General features: G+C 41.3%; 2 protein-coding genes and 1 long non-coding RNA gene across 8 annotated transcripts in view; 2 read left to right on the forward strand and 1 right to left on the reverse strand.

Annotated features, from left to right (window-relative positions):
- The first annotated feature begins 444 nt into the window (after nucleotides 1-444).
- On the forward strand, nucleotides 445-3,430 carry LOC129161648 (THAP domain-containing protein 5-like). The gene is made up of 4 exons (XM_054738287.2): nucleotides 445-1,252; nucleotides 1,421-1,542; nucleotides 2,189-2,293; nucleotides 3,292-3,430. The coding sequence occupies exons 1-4, from the start codon at nucleotides 1,111-1,113 to the stop codon at nucleotides 3,361-3,363; spliced, it is 441 nt and encodes a 146-aa protein (XP_054594262.1). The 5' UTR covers nucleotides 445-1,110; the 3' UTR covers nucleotides 3,364-3,430.
- A 2-nt stretch (nucleotides 3,431-3,432) lies between these two features.
- LOC139069650 (uncharacterized) lies at nucleotides 3,433-4,412 on the forward strand. Its single transcript, XR_011520340.1, has 3 exons — nucleotides 3,433-3,915; nucleotides 4,007-4,246; nucleotides 4,329-4,412. It is a non-coding gene; the product is annotated as an uncharacterized lncRNA (long non-coding RNA).
- A 14,127-nt stretch (nucleotides 4,413-18,539) lies between these two features.
- The window catches only part of gria2b (glutamate receptor, ionotropic, AMPA 2b), a 66,037-nt gene continuing 62,911 nt past the window's right edge, over nucleotides 18,540-21,665 (reverse strand). For 2 of the 6 annotated variants that reach the window (XM_015950855.3, XM_015950850.3), the window contains exons 15-16: nucleotides 21,260-21,394; nucleotides 18,540-20,628 (exon numbers count right to left, since the gene is read on the reverse strand). In XM_015950855.3, coding sequence (XP_015806341.1) covers nucleotides 20,464-20,628; nucleotides 21,260-21,394 — 300 coding nt within the window. In that variant the 3' untranslated portion in view covers nucleotides 18,540-20,463. Of the gene's footprint in view, nucleotides 20,629-21,145; nucleotides 21,395-21,665 lie in introns of those variants that run through there. The other 4 variants (XM_015950869.3, XM_015950862.3, XR_001572254.3 and 1 more) reach the window with 3 other exon arrangements.

A 21,665-nucleotide genomic window follows, 5' to 3' on the forward strand; every position in this document is an offset into this window, starting at 1 on the left:
AACTATCAGTTTAACATGTATCATGTACTGTTTAACCATGAAATTTAAATGTAAAATACGGTAAAATAATTAATAGGGCATATTTCGATGGGTAAAAGGGTAAAGGTGTTTTCATCTGAACCCTTAAAATCTCCAGCAGGCTATGCTGCACTATTGACGTGTTAGCGTGCGGCGCTAACAACTTAGCGACGTGACATGTCTCTGAGAAAGCGTAAAAACACGGACGCTTCTTCTGAAGCGGAAAATAACACTTCTTCTTAAGCAGAGCAGGATGCCGGCTCATTCACGGCCGAGCCGGACTGAGCTCGATAACATTGACCAAGCACAGCCACTGGGTCGTTGTAGCTGCCACCAGGCCTGCTGAAGGAACACCAGCAAGTTTCATCATGTTTTTATTATTTTTATCAGCTGATAGCAGTAAAATTATGGTAAAAAAAACTTTTATCTGTTTTTGATAACTTAATGCCCAGGAAGAGCATCTTCTCTAGACATTAAATATAACCCAAATGTTTTATTATGAGCAGATCTGATGAAGGTGTAGACAAGCAGTCTGCAAAGTAAAACTTGTTTAGAGTCCAAACTCTTACTAAAGCTTTTGAAAAGAAAAAATGGTTGAATTTTGAGAAATATCCACAGCAGGGGAGCGAGACCTCTGAAAAATGTATATTTTCTCTGAATTCATAGAATAATGTGAGGATTCTGGGAAAAGTTGGGATTCTGAGATTAAAACGTAAATCTATCTAATCATAATTCTGGCAGTTTTTGTGTCCTTCTGCTGTGGAAAGTCGTGCAACATGAAGATACTGAGAAGATGTTTAAAACCTGTATTTTTATTCCATCCATAAATAAAATCGTGAGCTATTTTTTAATCCAAATTTGATCCAAAGGGTCATCGTTGGTTCCAGACCCGTTCTACAACATTCCTCTAATCTTAAAGTCTTCATCAGTTTCTTCCTTTTAACAAATATTTATTTGTTCAAATATTTAATATTTATAACTGGAATATTTGTTCCTCTCTCTCCCACTGCAGTTAGTCCTGTCCTGCAACCCTGTTTTTGCAGCTTAGTGAAGCCAACCATCACTAACCTGGGGGTGGTTTTGGACCCAGAGATGCAGATGGACTCCCACATTAGCCAGGTGGTTAGATCCTGCTTTTTCCAGCTTCGCCAGCTACCAAAGATGAAGTCCATCCTGAAAGACGTGTCATATTTTCGACCCAAGCCGGACCTGACCACAGATATACTGCAGCTCGGTGAGTTGGTAGATAGTGCTTGATGTTAGAAGTCTGTATGCCATCAGATAAACTCGCTCTTTTTTTGGGGGGTGAGGCTTATATTGCTGTATGCTCGAGTCAGTAATTTCCGGTAAGTATTTTAAAGCCATATACTTAATTAATTCTTTGTATGAATTTTTCCTCTAGGTGATCCAGAGAGGCTGGACCTTTGGGTGAGCAACCAAAGAAGAGAGGGCTGGACTCCCAATTCATTCTCCCGCTTGTGCAGTGAACACTTTGAGAGTCATCACTTCACCACGGACTCCAGGGTACAAACACACTACTTCATATTTTGGTTGAGATTTAAAAAATTGAAGCATTAGCTGTATAACATACCGACGTTACATTGCTGTGTAACTAGAAGAAAATCTTCCCCACCCTTGAATTGTCTGTGACTAGGGCTGTTTAGATGGGAAACAATCATGTTATTAATTTCCATCTAATTCTATGGTTAATTACTCAGAGAAACAAATTAATTTTTGGACAGTCTTTAATGTGTAACTTTATGTATTTGGATGAATGACAAATATTCATGTTAAACTAAAACGTTAGGCATTTAGGGGGAAAAAAACTAAATAATAAACATTATACAGATGTCAAATAACTCAAACTGTAATTAAACTATATATTTTCAAAGTCTCGATTCTGGATAAAATCCAACAACATATGCTTTATAAATAACAAACACTACACATGCCTTTTACACACACACACACACACACACACACACACACACACACACACACACACACACACACACACACACACACACACACACACACACATGCAAGCACATAAACACACACACAGTTCTCTGGTGTACCAGTGTGTTCTTCAGAAGCTGACCTTGTCTGATGTGTGTATATGTGAATCTCTTTTTTTTTTAAATTAAGTAATTATGTTTTTTTATTTTAGGGGAGAGTTTGCCTGAAGGACACAGCCGTACCTACAATCTTCTCATCCTTTAAGGTCAAAAAACCTGTTCCAAGAAGGGAAGAACAGGTAAATAGGAATGACAAGGTAAGTTTTGAACGTCATCAGCTTATCTGAAAGTAAGATTTAAAAGACCCTATCATCTTTGGTGATCTCACGCCTACACAACATCCTTTGTTCTAATGGTGAAATTAATTTAAGTTGAGCTTTTACCTGCTGACCTCTATGACTTTATTCCTGTTCCTAATTACAAAGAAACACCTGTGCAGAGGAGGTGTTTTGAAGGTGACAGTTTCTGCTTATCAAGCAACAATTGACAGCTACAATAAAGCCTGATTCATGCTTCTCTGTCAGCTCCAACAGGGAGAGACACGCACGCACGGACGGAGACGTTTAGCTCTCATACTTCTCCGTCTCCTGGGGAGTGTTACAAAGCAATTCCCGGACCGGACAGCAGAGGGCGGAGAGCTGTTCTGTGGTATCCTGTCATGTATCGGTCCAAAATAGTGTGATGATATTGTGTTTTTTGTACATAACAGACTTTTTAACAGACAAATTAGTCTCATTCTCCTACACCTCTTCACGGGCTCACCACCTCTAAACCCATGATTCCTGTCATTTCCGTCTACAAATAAAACGCTTGCTGTGCATTGTTTCACTCCTCCAGTCACGGGGAATAAGAACGTTCATGTTTTAGAGTTTTTTTGCGAGGTGTTCTTCAAGTTTCTCCATGTCTGTTGCTAGTTATCCTCGGCTCTTTGTTTTTGAGTGCGCAATGGCGGCGCTGTAGACGACAACGGCATCCTGACCAATCACAAGCTTGCGCTGTCCGTCTCGTTAAACAGATGTTTAAAAAAGTGGGCTCGACTCTGTGCGTACTTGCGTGCCTGCTGGGGCCCTACGCAAGGACGGATAATGGAGTTGCGTGTCTCCGCACTGACGCAGGAGAAGCATGAATCAGGCTTAAGATCAACCCTCCTATATTCATGAAACCAAAGAAGTCCAATTGCCTTCTTCAAAAATCCTTTTGATGTCATACTGAACAACTGTTTTATTTGATTCTAATTTTAATGATTCTGTTTCAGGTGGAAATGCTGTGTGATTCCTGTGCCATGTGGCCCATGACCTGTGTCAGCCCGGTTCTGGATGTGGCATAGCTGAGTTCTCTGTAGCAAGGCTTTCTGGTGCTTGTGGCCGTTCCAGAGTGCACCTGATCCAGTCTAACACTTCACATCCCAGCACACGCACGAACACATGCGTGTTGATGTTTGTTGTTCATGATGTTTGTGGTTCATGGTTTACATGTTTATAGTTGTTCATCCCACGTTTTCTTGATGACTCTTAGAAATGTTTCTTCACAGGTGCAGCTGCTGGTTGCTGTTTTTTATGTTGGTTTGCTAGTTGTATTAATTTTTCTCTTATTTACTTGTTTATCCTCTATCAGCAGTCTTTATTCCAGATTGGTTCAGCATTTATATGCTGATGTGGCAATACATAACCCAAACCAATATTACTCAAGGGGAACCTCGTACACATTAAGGCTCCTTGTCATGAGCCGGGGTGAGTACTCTCTTTCTCTTAACCATCTGTGAGTCTCTTGCCAGGAGAGGGAGTGGCCCAGCTGTTCCTGATCAGCAATCAGCGGGGTGCTTTCCTATTTAAGGTGGATGGTGGACACAATTCGACGCTGGAAGATTGCCTCAGTTTTGGTAGTAACCAGCCACTCGTGTTACCTCTAGTGTTCCTATGATTGTTATTTTGTAGTGTTTTTGCTCTTATATTGGATTTATCATTCTTCAGGATTCCTGTTGACCTCATTGGATACTGACCTCTACTCCAGGATTCTGGTATTCAGCACACGGACCAGGATTTGGATATTCAGCACACGGACCATATCACCACCCTCCATAACCCACCTCTCATCTCACCCAGTGCCCCTTCCACCAGGAAGCCCCGCTTCTCTCCGCCTCTGCTCCCTCTCCTGCACTTCCCCCGGCTCTCTACCTCTCCCTCCTCCAGCCAACTCATACACCCACCACAGTAAGTCTGCTGAACACCTCTGCCTGCCTACAATGGATTTTGAAACCAGAACCTATGCTCACCTGTGTTCTCCCTCCTCCAGATGCTGAGCTGTTGTTGCAGTTCCAACCACAGACTTATCTGTGCACCTAAGTTCCTCCTTATAAATAAATCATTTTTTCCATCAGTTTTTGGTCAGTGTTGTATTCTGCATGTCTTGGGTTAAGTACCTTCCTCCAAACATGACACTCCTCTTCAAAGAGCAAATCTGTTCAGCACATTCTGACTGACAGACCACCATTCTTTCATGTAGCTGTACAGGATATTTTTAGAGTTTTTCTTTTTAAAGATTAATAGGATTACATTTATAGTGCAATACTTTCACATAATCATTTTTCCCACACTTTCTGTATACCTGTATTTTGTTTTTCAATAAATGACAAATTATTTAAGTTTGGTTTTTGTTGCACACAAAGATCTGTAAGAAATATCTACAAAGCTAATGTTTACATAACAAGTATGATTGGGTTTTGCAATACGGCACTCTGTTTATTTTAGTAAGATTTTTAAACCAAGTAAAGTTAGTAAAGAACACATTTCTATTGTCTGCTAAGAAACTGTTGGGATTTAAAATGGGCCTGTTGTACAAATAACTTGTAAATGATTATTCCTCACTTTTTTGTCTTAACCAAAGAAATTCCAGTAATTGAGCAAAAACATTTATTTTTAACACTACATTTTATAAAACAGGGCGCAAAGTGTCTGCATATGTATGTATGTCGATGGTCCGCCCCAACCAAACCAGAAGACCGACGTCAGGGAGGCCAAGGTTGTCTCCGGTCTCTGCAGCTCTCTGGGCACCCCGCCTCACATAGCTGTCTCCAATGATCCAAATGGCTATGGAGAAATAACAGGTTTGTCATAATTGTTTAAAGTACAAAACCATACATGAAGTGGTCAAGACAAGGTATTTGGAACTTACATTTGCTGCATTGTGTAGCTGATGTTGGAGACACAGGTTGCCATGGTGACCTTTTAACAGATCTAAGAAAAATTTTTAATAAAAGAATGAAACTTAAAAACTCCCAGACCTCATGTCATATTTACTAATTAGCTATGGCTGATTTAATGTTTGGAACACAGTGAGTTACACTAATTCTAATATATTTTTATTTCTATTACACATACATACTTTTTAACTGTTATTTTCACATGACTGTTATCAGGCTCTCTTGTTCTGGTTCTCATGATAATTCTGTGTCTTCCAGTAAGTTATCTTGTGCTTACTTCATCTGTATAATGTCTCTTTACTTTTGAATTGTACTGAGTCCAGAATAAAGGCTAGTTGGCTGTACAAGATACAAACAAGTATTACATTTTGGAAATGTATGAAATGTATTTAGGCTGCTAATTTAGCTTGAATACTAATAACTGCCGTATTTTCCAGACTATAACTCGCACTATTTTACATAGTCTGGCCGGTCCTGCTACTTATACTCTGGAGCGACTTATATAACAAAACATGTAGGTTACACCGCGCTGCTGCGGGCCGACTCCGACCCGTGGCGCGCTGTTGTTCATTCTGTTATGGTTACCGGTGCTTGTCTTGCAATGTGAAACGCTTGGTCTCAGATTTTGTAAGAAAAATAATAAAATGTCCCCCCAAATACAACTTAAATATATTTTCTCTTCTTCATGATACATTTAATGGCTGGTGCGACTCAGGAGTGATAGCGCCGAAAAAAACTGTACTGAAAACTTACTCAAAGCAAAATGTTTTCATTACGGAAATAAATTATAAACTTACCGATTTAAAACTTTTTAATACAGGTACTTCTCATGAACAGGCGCAGAAAACCTCCACCTAAACTCCGTGTGAGGGTCAGGTCGATGGGTGTTCCAGTTAGCTCCGGTTGGGTTGAAGCTAGGTGGCTACATCCGTTAGCTTGGCTCCCACGTCCGCTTTAGCTTTGGGTTAGCCAGGGTTAGCTTCAGGTTAGCTCGTAGCTAGTTCGCCTGGGTGTCGTCACTCGATCCCAGCCTTACAGCCCCACCCTCAGCTCCTCCTCTCTTCCCTTTTATGGAATTGTCTGGGCTGGACGGAACCTGTGACACGGTCAAAATGGCGGTGGTGGCCACCTCCCATTATAGACAAAAAACGTGTTATTGGAGCCTATGGAATCATTTTGTCCAGTATGTACAGTCTATGTTATCAGGCCACATTCCACAGCTATGATGAAATGAGAAAGAACTCTGTGACTTTCTCATTAACATATGATTACTTAAAGAGAAGCATTTAAAACAGTAACACATCAAAATACCTAACACTCACACTGATTGGTTGTAACTCAGTAGGAAATGACATCAGCAGATGTCCAAAGCAACCGGCAGAAGTAAAATTAGAAGAGTAGCTGGTAAAACAGAATGGAAGCAAAAAAGAAAAACAAAAGCACTGATCGCATTTAAAGTTTAACTCCTGACACCGGAAAACTTGACGGATTTCCCCCACAGTGGTTGGAAAAAACAGGGAAAATTCCCCCACAGACTTTATTAACAGGGTTTGTCTCACAAAACTCAGAGCTGTTCTTTCCCTCTGAATGTGTTAAGTTATGATATACTTCTATAAAATAAATGCTTTTATAATTATTAATGTTACTTTGGGTGTTTTTTGGGGCTGATCAGTGACATCTCTCATTGCCAATTCAGTCGTGATATGCTGACGTCTGTGCAAGTTCTCAAATGGCTGAATTTGAATGGAGACACAACAGCTGAGAGGACGGGAACATCCTATCTCCTGGTCAAGTTCCCCATCCCAGCCACTACCCTGGAGTTCTGGTAATGGAAACATGCCTATAGTCCCTCCAGTGTGTCCTGGGTCTTCCTTTAGGTCTTCTTCCAGTTGGACATGCCCATAAAACCTCACCAGGGAGGCGCCCAGGAGGCATCCTAAGCAGATGCCTGACCCAACTCAACTGGTTCTCCTCGATGTGGAGGAGGTGCGGGTATACTCCGAGCCCTATCCCAAATGACAAAGCTTCTCACCCTAAAAGAGAGCCCAGACACCCTGTGGAGAAAACTAACTTTGGATGCTTGTATCCGTGATCACGTTCTTTTGGTTGTACCATCCAGAAATGGTCAGTTTTTCATCTACAGTTTGACCTCTTCAGTATCTGGTCATATGGAGACAGGAGTCTGCATCTAGGGCCTTTAATCTGCTGGATTCTGCTATTCTATCAGCTGAAGTCCAGGCCTCTGCAGCTTTGCACTGGATAATATATTGTCAACAAAACTGTTCCCGTCTCAAGACCTTAAGCTTTCACTTATCGCTTCTACAGGACTCCTCCTGCCTCTGAATAAAAGTGAACATATTAAACTCATATGAGTTAACTAATCATATAATGAAATGAACAATATGGTTAATTGAAATGTTTTGATTAATCTGTGCTTAAATTAATAAGGTTGATTAATCTGTGCTCAGAACTAACGTAAATCCTCTACGGTTCGGTCCAGCCCGTCCAAGAGGCTCCGGTCCAGCCCTTCCACGAGGCTCTGGTCCAGCCAGTCCGAGAGGCTTCGCCCAGTCCGACGCCTCCTGTCCAAGGGTCAACGCCTCCAGGCCAGAAGTCGATGCCTCCAGGCCAGAAGTTGACGTCCCCAGTCCAAGGGCTGACGTCTTCTGTCCAAGGGTCGACGCCTCCAGTCCAAGGGTCGACGCCTCCGGGTCAGACGTTGATGCCTCCGGGTCAGAAGTCGATGCCCCCAGGCCAGAAGTCAATGCCCCCAGGCCAAAAGTCGACGCCCCCAGGCCAGAAGTCGACGCCTCCAGTCCAGAAGTCGACGCCTCCAGTCCAAGGGTCGATGCCTTCAGTCCAAGGGTCGATGCCTCCAGTCCAAGGTTCGACGCCTCTGGGTCAGAAGTCGACGCCCCCAGGCCAGAAGTCGACGCCCCCAGGCCAGAAGTCAACGCCCCAGGCCAGAAGTCGACGCCACCTGTCTCGAAGTCGACGCCTCCTGTCTCGAAGTCGACGCCTCCTGTCTCGAAGTCGTCAGAAGTAGACGTCTCCAGCTCCAGCTCTGAAGTAGACGTCTCCAGCTCCAGCTCTGAAGTAGACGTCTCCAGCCCCAGCTCTGAAGTAGATGTCTCCAGCCCCAGCTCTGAAGTCGACGTCTCCAGCCCCAGCTCTGAGGTCGACGTCTCCAGCCCCAGCTCTGAGGTTGACGTCTACCCGCCTCAAGCGTCAACATCCCCGTCTCAAGTCTCAACGTCCCAGTCTCAAGCCTCGATGTCCCAGCCACAAGAGTTCCAGTCTCCAGAGTCCCAACAAGGGTTCCAGTCTCAAGTGTTCCAGTCTCAAGCGTTCCAGCCTCAAGTGTTCCAGTCTCAAGAGTTCCAGCCTCAAGTGTTCCAGCTTCAAGTGTCCCAGTCTCAATCGTTCCAGTCACAGTCCCAGTATCAAGTGTTCCAGTTTCAAGTGTTCCAGCCTCAAGTGTTCCAGCCTCAAGTGTTCCAGTCTCAAGTCTTCCAGTCTCAAGAGTTCCAGTCTCAAGAGTTCCACTCTCAAGTGTTCCAGTCTCAAGCGTCCCAGTCTCAAGCATCTCAGTCTCAAGCATCCCAGTCTCAAGTGTTCCAGTCTCAAGCATTCCAGTCACAGTCCCAGTCTCAAGTTTTCCAGTCCCAGTCCCAGTCTCAAGTGTTCCAGTCTCAGGAGTCCCCTGTGTTCCAGTCCCCTGTGTTCCAGTCTCAAGAGTCCCCTGAGTTCGAGTCCCAAGTGTTCCAGTCTCAGTCCCTGTCTCCAGAGACCCTTCCTTGTCCTTGAAGTCCCTTCCTCATCCTTCTCCTCCAAAGCCCCCGATCCCCAGAGTTTCCTGTTCCCACCTCTGGGTTCCCCGTCGCCGGCCCCCTAGACTTCCCTGGTCCCGCCTCCTGGTTCCCCGTTGCCGGCCCCCAAGACTTCCCTGGTCCCGCCTCCTGGTCCCCTGTCGCCGGTCCCTCTGAGTCTCCTGTTCCCTCCTCGCCCACCCTTGTGGGTTGTTTTTGTTTGGTCCCTCCTCTCCCTCCCTGTGTTTTTTGTGTCCTGTTTTGTTTTTGTCTTTTGTTGTGGTTTGTCTTGTTCTCGTCGTGGGCGTCTGGTATCCGCCCCTTAGTGGTGGTGTGTGTGTGTGTCATGGTCTGTGTCTGGGACTGTGTCTTCCTTCATGTGTCTCCTGATGTTTCTCCATCCCTCTCTAGATTCCCTTCTGTGTCTCATAGCGCCCTCATGTGTCTTTTGTCTGCGTCTCAGTTAAGTGTCTTATGTTGTTACCCTTTTTAATCATTCCTCCCAGGTCAGCTCCAGCCTCTTTGTCCCCAGCTCAGTGTATGTGTGTGTGAGTGTATTTGTGTGTGTGTGTGTGTGTGTGTGTGTGTGTGTGTGTGTGTGTGTGTGTGTGTGTGTGTGTGTGTGTGTGTGTGTGTGTATGTGTGTGTGTGTCTGTGTGTGTGTGTGTGTGTGTGTGTGTGTGTGTCCTCCCCAACTCAGTGTAAGTGTGTGTGTGCGTGACCTCCCCAACTCAGTGTATGTGTGTGTGTGTGTGTGTGTGTGTGTGTGTTATGTTCCTCCTCCAGCTAGTTTGTGTGAGCCCTTCCCTCTGTCTTTAGATATTGTTGTTAGTTTTGTGTTTACGTATTTGCCCTCCTCTGTTTCTGTTTTCCCAGGTAGATTATTATATTCACCTGTCTTCCCTCCAGCCCTCACTCCACACACCTGCTGCCAATTTCCCTAATTACTCCTCCCTGTGTATTTAAGCCATGTCTTGTTGGTCCATTGTTGTTGTTTGTCAGCGTTGTTTTGGTGCTCTGTGTGAGTTTTTGTCTCATCCCCTGACTTTGTGCTCTAAGTGAGCTTTTAGTGTCCTGTGCTCCAGGACTTTTGGATGTTTTGGCTCGCTGCCTTTGGATTTATTTTTGTTCCTCCTGCTAAATAAAAGGATTTTTACTTTATACCAACTCCTGCCTCTTGTCATCTGGGTGATCAGCATTTTGGGCCCTAACCATTCGCACAACGTGACATTACCTTTGAACTGCCGTTCTAAAAGATCTACCGACCGCAAAAACAGTGGAGTGCTCACCAGCCACATCAGTTAGGTGCGTCACTGAGGACAAAACAGGTGATGCGCCCCGATCCACAGCAGCGAAAAGCATCAGGCACAAATAAAAGAATAAAAGTCAGAAAACATAAAAGGAAATGAGCTGACATGAAAGATCGCATGTAAAATTAGTTTTTGAGGTGGCAGCACCTGATTTGATAATGTTACTGTGACCGTGCTCAGGACGCAGATGTCTGGAGCGCGTCCACAATCAGAGCTTTGCATGCGCAAGCTGGTTACGGTTAGGATGGGGGTGAGGGGAAGGTTAAATTGCAAGAGGGTAAACGTAACAATTTGGTTAAATGTCCGTTTTATGGCGGGTGCCAGTACCGACGCTCTGGCACAGCGCGTTGCCTCCTGACGTGCAGGAGCTTATCACCTGGTGACAGCAGGCTGCTGTCTTTTCTGAGGACTGCATCTTGCCGGTCATTATCACGTGGCAGCGACTAGTCAATGACAGGCATAAAAAGTCACTATAGAGCGGTGAAGTCGACTAGTGACTAGTTCATACAACCCCTACTGCTCCCCAGAGTGTTCTGCAGCATAATCAGCACGTTCTCTTTGAACTTGATATCAAATTTTTGCCTCCTCTTCGTCTCTGCACGGTTAAAGTTACCCTCGCAGTCTATCACTGGCAAATCAAAAGTGAGACGGATGACACAACCGCCCCCCGTACTTGCTTGTTACCACATTCCACCTGGCCACAATAAAAAAACGGCCATTATTCACCTCCGCCGACTCCGACACCAGCCAAAATATGATACCCGGCAGTTAATTGAATACAGGCTAATATTAGAGGATTTACAGTAATAAGGATGAAATGAAATATATGACCCAAATATTTAGTCAGCGTACGTGACTTGACAAGCACACACTCATACATATGGTTAAAGTACTCTCATGACATATTGCTTTCTGATCCACAAATCAGATCTCCTGTATCTTGGAAAGGTGTAGTTCTGAGGTTTGTTTGTTAACACCTTGTTTCATGTCACATTCTGATTGGCCATGTAATCATAATATGGCAAATGTTAAAACAGAATCACTTGCTGACTCAGTTAATTTTGAGCCTAACTCCGGACTGGCCAACTCTCTAACCACCGCATCTCTTGACAAGCTGTCAAACCTGTTGCACGCAGCAGCGACACAAAAACTTGCTCCTTCAGAACAAAGCTGACACAGCCAAGAGTCCTTCAGAGTCCATCCTTCCATAGACGCAAACAACTACCTATTGTGATCCGGGAGATGACTCTGGACCGACCTGGTCATACTGCAGTTTTTTCTACAAACCTCTGTACCTTGGGGTCACCCGCCCCCCCGACATCTTGGATCCGAAAGAGAGTCTCCTCAGGTGTAGCGTCATGAAGGGACTGCTTTCCCCTCTCTCCTCATGAAGAACTTATCTCCGTGAGATATTGCTCAAGGCCTTTAATGCCTCTGCATCTAAACTGTTTTAATTAACTATTTGCCTCCCCCTACAGCTCAAGAAGAAAGAAGACCAATAACTCTATTAAATAATAATCAAATAACTTTTTTAGTCCAAATAATCATGTAAAACTCAATGTGAAATCAGTCTGTGAAATGAGAATATTAATTACTTGATATTATAATCATATGATAATATTTTAATAAGTAATATAACTTTAAACTACACACTAGACTGATCACACGTAATGTTAAAATCACATGACACATTCCTTTGTCTCTCCAATCAGACCTTTCCTTTCTGACACGTGGTGTGATCTGTGTGGTGTTCATTTTTGTTGTTACATTCTGATTCGACCATAAATCAAAACATCTGAATTATAAAACTAATTCCTATGTCACCCTTAACTCATTTCAAACGTTCTAGAGTTTCGAGCCGGCCACTCGTAACTTTTATCCACAAAGAACCTTGACCAGCCGGATAATAAAACCTGTTGCAAGCTACACCTGACGCAACGCTCCTTCAGAGTAAAAGCTGAACTCACTGACCCTTCAGGGTCCCGCTGGCGCTGTCAAACAACTGCCGCTTACCTGGAGGCAATCCCAAGACTAGTCTGTCGTACCGTACGCTGTTTCGGTACCAAATGGGGGTCCGAGGACCTGGCATTCTGGATCTACAATGGAGGTCTCCGTCAAGGGTATGTCGCGCGGTAAGATAGCGTCTGAATGTGGTTTTTGAAATTCCGACTGTAGTTTAGAGCAAAAACATTCGCTCCCACACAGAACAAATGCTTCTCCGAAAACGAGAGTTCTGATAACACATCCCACATTACACATCCATCTTGCCTCATTCACACCTAGATCCATTCATCACATAGTGTTTAGTTAGTTAGCCTTGTTTTAAATAGTTTAGAAAAAAATCTTCTTAAACTTTAAATCTTCTCTCTCTCTCTCTCTCTCTCTCTCTCTCTCTCTCTCTCTCTCTCTCTCTCTCTCTCTCTCTCTCTCTCTCTTTTGACTCTGGGTTAATATGAAGTGTTACCTAATCCCTGCAATAAAAAGTTCCGATCTTCTGTTTAAGGTGGTATTCAAAGATACATCAAATTGATTTCCTTTTTCTATGGAATCTCACCTTTGATGGTTTCCTAAGTAAGATGCAACTACTGAACCACTACACAGGGGTACGTAGAATGCAGCAAGGTTGCATCTGATGCCGTTTTATAAACCATCACTTATAGTTTAATGCAGACCAAATTCAATCCCACTCAGAACTCAGTTTCCTCTTGATCCAAGGTTCTGATAAACATCACACACCATTCCATCATCATACATCACATTCCATCCACTTATATTCATCCATCACATTCATCTTATGTATAACTTGTCTTGTTTTTAATTTGTTTAGAAAATACATTTCTTACTTCTGATAAACTTGACTCTGTCTGAATTAATACGAAGTGAGTTTGATCACTGAAAAAGAAAATAATCCTTCTGATTAAACATTCAAAGATCAATCAGGTTGATATCCTATATTTATAGAGAACATCTTATTGGTCACAAGTAAAGGTAGTTTAATAAGCTTAAAAGCAACATATTATACCCTCTTACAATGTCATTACCCAAAGCTCATGACCATGGGTGAGGGTTCGTAGATCGACCGGTAAATCAAGAGCTTTGCTCTCTGGATAACCTCTCTTTTCACCACGAGAGATTGGTACAACGCCGATGCAGCATCAATCCGCCTGTTGATCTCGCACTCCATCCTTCCCTCACGTAATAATAATTGTCTTAAAAAGTGCAAAATGTTCGTAACGCTGCTCCTTGGTTTATTGCTCAGCCAGCTCTGGCATGAAAGTGAGCAAGAAAGATGTTTGAAGGGTAGAAGAAAACATTACCAGCAAAATAAAAGATGAGGAGAGGTGAAGAGTTTGTTTCTGACTGCTCACATGTTTTTAAATGTTCCTGTTTTTAATGTTGGTTGGTTGGTTGGTTGGTTGGATGGATGGATGGATGGATGGATGGATGGATGGATGGATGGATGAATGGATGGATGGATGGATGGATGGATGGTTGGATAGATGGTAAGAAACTCTGCTGACATTTTTTAAAATGTTACTGAAATTACAACTGTTCTGCCTGCTTATTTGCTTCTTTGACATTTGAAAAATAAATGTCACATCAAACTTTCTTGCACACCAGCTTGAGGCGAAAGGAAAACAACAACACAACAGCTTGATGTTGTTCATTACCGTGGTGGAAATATACTTTCCACAATGTAGAAGCTATACATCTTTAGTGTATGCCCATCATGATTTAAGTTTGTCAGAACTATAATCCCCAGGCCCTCTGCTGATAAATCACAATATCTGTTTTGTTTCACTCTCTGGGGTGACTTAAAATGGTGGAATACATGGTAGAAATACCCCCCCCCCCCCACACACACCCCCCCCCCACCCCACACACACACACACCACCCCACCCCTGTGCACCAACATTCAGCTACAGGGATCACACACTGTACTGGAACATAAGAAGCCAGCTAACACTGTTGCCATGACAACCCAGCCAGAGGATAACTGTTTTACAGCATATTACACCACCCACCACCTTGGCTGCCTCAGAAATGTGCTGCTTTGGGAGTCACTCAGGCTCACCAATGGTAGTGATTACTTCAAGACAATTCTTCCTCCTAGAAGAAGTGACCAAAATCAGCAATGAACATCGTGACTACCTTATTGTTACATATGTGGGTTATCTACCTGTTTTGGAACTTTATACTTTTGGAACTTAAAATTAATATATGCAATTTTCGGGTACTGACCCTGGATTGTATCAAAGGCCCGTTGACTTTACAGCACTGAGACTTGCACTTGAGTTCCATGCTATACAACAATAATTATAACATACGAGACAGACATACAGACATTGGAGGTTACATTTTTACCATCAATTTTGGATATTTGAAATGTTCTCTAATTAAAGGCCAAGTTAACACATTTTGTCAGCACATTTGCAGTGGTCTCTAATGTAAATGAAGGCCTTTTGAGTCAATCTATGTGGGAAAAAGCTCTGGCACTCCTGTTTCAGGAAGTATAAGTTAGTCAGAGTAGAAGGGAGTAGCAGATGGCAGGTTTTGGAGTCTTCTGTCCTGATATTCAGACATCTCACCTCTGATTGGCTAACAGCAGCACAACTCTATCACTGGCATTTTTTGCTCGGCAACATTGTTTTATCTCCACAAATAACACAAGCTTCGAGGAGTTCTGCCATGTTGTGGAGTTGGTACTGAGTCATGCTTCTGTGTCTGCGTCAGTGCGGAGACATGCGACGCCATTATACGTCCTTGTGGGCCTGCTGGAGACCCCCCGCAAGGATGGACGGAGTCAAGCTCTCTTTTCTAAACATCCATCCGTCGAGACGGAGAACACAAGCTTGTTATTGGTCAGGGTACCACTGTCATCTACAACGCCACCATTGCACCCTCAAAAAGATAAAGACAGCCGTGGATATCTAGACACGGAAACGCGGAGAAGCTTGAAGAATACCTCACGAAAATACGCTAAAAACATGAACGTTTAATTCCCCTGTGACTGGAGGAGTGAAAAGATATGCAGCAAGCATTTTATTTGTGGATGGAAATGACAGGAAACCTGGGTTTAGAGGTGGCGAGCACATGAAAAGGTGGAGGAGAATGAGAGACAAATTTGTCTGTGTTAAAATGTCTCATATACAAAAAAACACAATATAAACACACTATCTTGGACCGGATACATGACAGGATACCACAGAACAGCGCTACACCCTCTGTTGTCCTGGCAGGGAACTGCTTGGCAACACTCCCCAGGAGACGGAGAAGTATGAGGGCAAAACATTTCCCTCTGTCCGTGCGTGTCTCTCCCTTTTGAAGCTGACGGAGAAGCATGACTCAGGCTTAACAGTTAGCTTCTACTAGCTGAGACGATCTCTGCTGTTTGCTGAAATAACAGCCTTCCCAGTGACAAGTCAAGACGGATGAGTCCATGACTGCTAATTTGACAATGGGACGAGCAATTGACTGAATTTTCTACTCTGAGTGTTACTCCCATCTATTTTTGGTGGCTAATACAGGAGATGGGGTAGAAGACCATTTCTATGTTTAGCCTGAAACCTTAGCCTAGAGTGACTGATCTATTTAAAAAAATAACACGTAAAAAATTGTTTCTCAGTGAATTTAAATACCTTACATTGTTTAAAGGTTGAATATGGATCTCTTTATTAAAAAGCAAAAATTTGTAGTGATACTTCCTCCACAGAGCGTTTAAAGGTGCGCAGAATGAAGGTATGGTCTTTCCTTCTAAAGCTATATTTTAAATAAAAAATAATCAAATATTTATTTTGACAAACAGGACACTGGGTTTATGTTTACATCTACCATCCAATAGATGGCACCACTGAGGGTTGCCTAACAGTCCGTTTTGCACAACAAGGCTGGCGGCACTGTGGAAAATGGCGGACTCTGCAAGTCAAGCAGCTGTTTCTGAGCCCAGAAGATGTCGTTACTCTTCTCTGAATAGTCATGGCCATATAAGAGTGAGTTTAGGTGAAGCCTACAACAGATAGACCCAAAAAATTGTTTTGCATATTGGCAGCAAACCTGGTATCCCGACGGCCGGAAATCTTGTTTTGTTGTTGCAACTACAACCTCCACACACTAGATGTCTCTTTGGTGCTCATTTTCCTTATCCCAAAATACCTCCATTTAAACAAATCATATTAAACTTCATTTGGGAAATTTTATCCTGTCAGTTTTTTCACAATTGTTGCCATGTTTATATCAGTGAGTTAATGCAAGCTTTAGACCTGCAGCCTCTTTGCTCAGTGTCATTTCTGAATTATGAATGCCTTTTAAAGAGGCCAGGGATGATATTAGTTAATAAAATTGAACATGAAACATTGTCCTTGGTGTGCTACTGACATCTCCTATATGAGGAGGCAGATCCAGGCCATCCCCTGTTTACCTTCTGTCATCATCAGCTTTAGTCCAGAAATAACAGTATCACAACAGCCACTGACAATAACCAATGCAACACTGGATGAAAGGAGGAAGACCGTACTTGTGTCACACAGGCTGATTGCTCAGACAGCTGCAGATACATTTTAGTTACACACTCTACTGTGCAATGATTGGCTGAACTAATGGTCTGTAGTCACTTTTGATTTCATAAATGTGGTGCGGCTGATTGGTGGAATCATGACATTGCTTGTTTGGCTTGCAATGCAATTTAATTCAAGTTGTTTCTTTTCAGATGAAGCAATAATGTATTGAAGCTTGGTTTAACAAAAGCAGCATCACATTTTGGGGGTTTAACTTACCAGAAATTTTTATAAAATCTAAAATTTAGAAGGAATATAAGACTTATTGCATAGAAAATACTACTTTTTTGCATTGCTGAGGGATTACAGTTTCTCAAAAAAAAAATCTGTTATAGATGCCTCTTTGAACAGAGAACCAGATTCGATCTGACCAGATTGTTAAACTAACAGCAATAGGACCAAGATCAAAGTGGACTGACAGCCTTGAAACAACTTCACTCAAAAAAAATAAATAAATAAATAAATAAATAAATAAATAATAAATAAATAAAAACGGTAACCCTAAATAAATAGCAAAAGAATTCATGAAAATTGTTCTTTAAAAACGTCTACCTTAATCCTAAGCCTAACCTTCATAGATGGTCCATACCCTAGATAGTGGCAGCATTAGTATACTGCAGTTGACAGCAATCTTAGCGCTACTTGGGCCGGTGTCGGTACAGGATCTGCTCGGGTGCAGGATCTGCTCGGGGTCCTTCGACTGCCGATGACGTCACATTACTGCAAATCTACTCGGCTTTCACACATACGTTTTGGAAAGAAATCAGCAAATTTGTTAATAAATTCTTGTTTGTTAACATCTAAATGTTTTCTTTACAATTGTAATTTGTTAATCAAACACCATATTATCTTTGTTTTGTAAAGAATGTGAAACTGCATAAAACCAACATCGGACAGACAAAAAACAGAACAGTTCTTATATGTGAAGCCACATCTGTTTGTATTAATGTGGAATTTGTCTGTATATTTCCTTAGTTGTTATCTAAATACATTCTTTGACTCAAAATATTGCTTGGTGTCTTTCAATAAAGTTCTTATATTTTATATTGCCCCATCTCATCAACATCAAGAGCTTTTGAGGTCACTGTTCATCATTTGCTTATATTTTACATTTCCTTTGGAAATTCAAACATATTTTCTCCAAAAAAAGAGTTGATTTTTGGACTACAGGACTACAACCGCTAAGACTACGATCACAAATTTGTTCTGACCAATCAAATTCATAACGTGATAACATCACTTCCGTAAGCTTCATGTTCAGCCAATCAACTACTTTGATGTCATCGGCAGTCAAAGGACCCCGAGCCTATCCTGCACCCGAGCAGATCCTGTACCGACACCGGCTGTTAGCACACCAAACTGAAGCTAGTCCAATAGCTCCTTGAGCCTTTAGAACCCAAACCATTTTAATTAGAAAACTGATTGGAATAAATGCATCAAAATGTAGAAAATAAAATAAAATAAAGAAGTAAATATATTTTGATATATGTTTGAATAGAATGTCACTTTGGTTTTCAAACTTGAATATTTGACACAAGAAGCAATTTTGCAGATGTTTGAAATGGGTTGTGACACCACAGATCCTTAAGGGTTGTGTAAATACCTCTGAAGGAACGAAACACAGTAGAGATAACAAGAAATCAGTAACTTTTATTTAGAAATAGTCCCAAAAAATAAAGAAAGTTAGCACACATTCCAAATACAAAATATCAGTGAAGAGCCTGGATATGCAATGAAAATTGATTAGCAACTATGTCATGTTTCTATTGTTAATTTCATTAAACAACTGTGATAATAATAATAATAATAATAATAATAATAATAATAATAATAATAATATAAATAATAATAATTATTATTAATATTATAATAATACAAGTTATGACTGCTGGTTGCAGTCAACATAAGAATAATTTTGACGGGGACGGACAAAAATACACTCATTTGTAAAATCGCAGCTCACAGTGAGATAGCTCAACTAAAACTAAATATTTTATTCAGGAAAAAGTTAATTTAATTTAGCAAAGCTATTCTCAAAAGGGGATATATTTTTCCATGTTATCGCATTTATATAAAATGTATGTTTTATGTTTATATATATATTGTGTATATCTATGTATATATACTTTATATTGAAAATCCAATTTTCAAACTGTTAACCTCACAGTATCAACATTAAAATGATAACCCAGTTTTGGCAGTAATTAAATAAACCCATTTTGTATTTGCAGCAACAACATGCAAGTGATGCTACTACGTTGTCAGATCAATGCAAAATACATGGAGACTGGAAAACAAAGCAAAAAGGCTATTGTTATTAGCATTGTCATTGCCACCAACTGTACACCTAGATACAAAAGTTATAGAATGTATCAGAATCATTTACATTCACTGAGATGACAGTGATTTATTATAATAAGAATATATTTATATCTACTGGCACTGGAATTTGGCACTCGTACCTTTTTGGCCTTTTGAACCATCACCTAAGCCATGTGGATGCCTCACTTTTATGACGGTTCAAAAGGTAATGCAATAATACCATATCATACTATTCATTGTTTTCCATTCATAGCATGTAAACAGATTTGTTTCCTCTTGAACATAGAGCAATGACTCTAATCCTCATTGGAAAATATACAAACAGCAAAAGCACTGAAGCAAACCAAGAGTCAAAGAATAAAGTAAAATGTCTGCACCAAATCTAACAAGATAATAAAACAGAGGATTAATTGAAAATGCCAAGCATTGACATATAGTTCATATCAACACCAAATGCCAAAGAATAAAATATACAGGAAAATTTTTAATAGGAATTAATTACATGATTTTAAGATGTCACCCCTTAATGTATTTGGCTTAAAAATATGGAACTAAAAGCTGTTTAGATTTTTTTTTCTCTTTCTTTATTCTCACATATTAAGATGTTTATAACCAACCAGTATGTAAGCAATTTTATTTAAAAGCTATTTTGTGAAAATACATAAAAATGCATTTTTTTCATAGTTTTGTTATTTGCAAATTTTCTTAGAAAAAAATGAAAATTTCACATCTTAATGCAGATGATATCAAGTGTGCTTGAAATTCCTGTTTGGCAATGGTGGCAACAGAAACAATGTGTTTGTGACATCTTCCATTCACATACACACACCAACACACATTCATACACACTCATGCTTTTCACCCAATAAAAACACAGCTGAGATGACTGAATCTCTGACTCTCAGAAGATACCTCAGCTGTCAGTCAAGCCCTTTCTCCAGGTCTCAGTCCAGGCCACGCAGATAGGAAATCAGCAGTTCAAAAACACGAGCCACCTTTGATAATCCAAGATGGAACTACTCTCATAAAGGGAGGTGTTTTCATGTGGTGGAGAATGGAGTCAAGGGAGCAACAATACAAGTCTTTGTGACAAAGAAAGTGAAGGCCCACATCTCCTATTTTTAACTTTTCACCAGACATTAAAAAAATCAGTCAGAACAGAAGAAGAGAAGGGCAGAGAAAGGAATCTCTCTATTGAAACCATTGTAAGGCACTCAGGAGTTTCTCGTGGATCAGGATAGATCTGTCAGGCTGACGTTTAGTCCCATGTCAGGTCTCACGTAAGGGACAGCATGGACAGCTTTAGGAAACTCTGGAGTCATCACCCGACCATTCTCCCCAGTACTCCCTGTGACGGAAAGTCTTGCTTTATTCCTCATGGCATCCCCAAAGGTCATCTATAGAAACACACAAGTCACATGTACAACCAGACACAAACAATCATGGCCACATTCACGCGCACATACAAGGATCCATACACAAACAAGAAAGCAGCATGTTAGATTGGTGATATCACATCAACAGGCTTAAAAGATTTTAAAATGTATAAAACATGAAAATGTAGATGAGAACTGAACATGTCGACCATTGGTAACACAATGCAAGATGCAAATGATCTTATGGTCATTGCAAGCATTATTGTTGAAGTATGTTACTATGACAGAGGTATTAACAAGCATGGCCATCAACAGTCATACATGAAAATGGTTTTAAAGACCAAGAACACGTAAACAAACAAACACAATTTTACGCTTTTAAAAAAAGGGGGAGTATCTCTCTCTCTCATTAAAATCATAAATCACCAGTACATACGATCCTTTGGCCAACCTCTTCATTCACTAACATTGAAGGATGGTACGGATGGAGCCAAAAAAGCGTGCATTGGGGGGAATTTATGAAAACCTCGTTCCCTACCCCCTAAATTTTTACACTTTCGATCCCATATACGTTGTAACCTTCCTTATAAGTTGCAAAATTCTGTGAATTCTGCGAGGAAGTTGGGTTAATATTCTGTGCATTCTTTGCCACCTTCATTCGTTTCGCCTCTGCTCGGGACTTGTAACAGAACTCGATCAAGGCCACCAGCATGGCCAAACCGAGTCCTCCGACCAGAATGTAGAAGACCCCAGCCACGTTGCTCAGGCTGAGGGCACTTGTCTTCTCCTGTGAAATGGACACGACACAGGGATCAGTTTCAGTGAAAAGGCAACATTTCATGAAAAACACAACAAAACAAAAAGACATGAATATGAATGAAACAAAACAAAAAACACAATTACAACACAATCTTTTTACAAAAGCACAAAAATGCACCACTATTTATAATATTTAGATTTTTTTTACAATTAAAATCTAAAAACACCAAAGAAAATAAGACAAATACCACATTTTGTGGTTTTTTTTTTCATGTGGGGCAAATCTAAAACAATGTAGT

This window comes from Nothobranchius furzeri, chromosome 1 (genome assembly GCF_043380555.1).
Source record: "Nothobranchius furzeri strain GRZ-AD chromosome 1, NfurGRZ-RIMD1, whole genome shotgun sequence".
NCBI classification, from domain to species: Eukaryota; Metazoa; Chordata; class Actinopteri; order Cyprinodontiformes; family Nothobranchiidae; genus Nothobranchius; species Nothobranchius furzeri.

What these genes read in the sequence shown, in the direction of transcription:
- LOC129161648 (XM_054738287.2), top strand. Translation starts at nt 1,111, where the DNA reads ATGCAGATGGACTCCCACATTAGCCAGGTGGTTAGATCCTGCTTTTTC. An exon ending in ACTTCACCACGGACTCCAGG is followed by an intron (nt 1,543 to 2,188) that starts GTACAAACACAC and finishes TTTTTATTTTAG; the next exon opens with GGGAGAGTTTGCCTGAAGGA. An exon ending in AGGTAAATAGGAATGACAAG is followed by an intron (nt 2,294 to 3,291) that starts GTAAGTTTTGAA and finishes ATTCTGTTTCAG; the next exon opens with GTGGAAATGCTGTGTGATTC.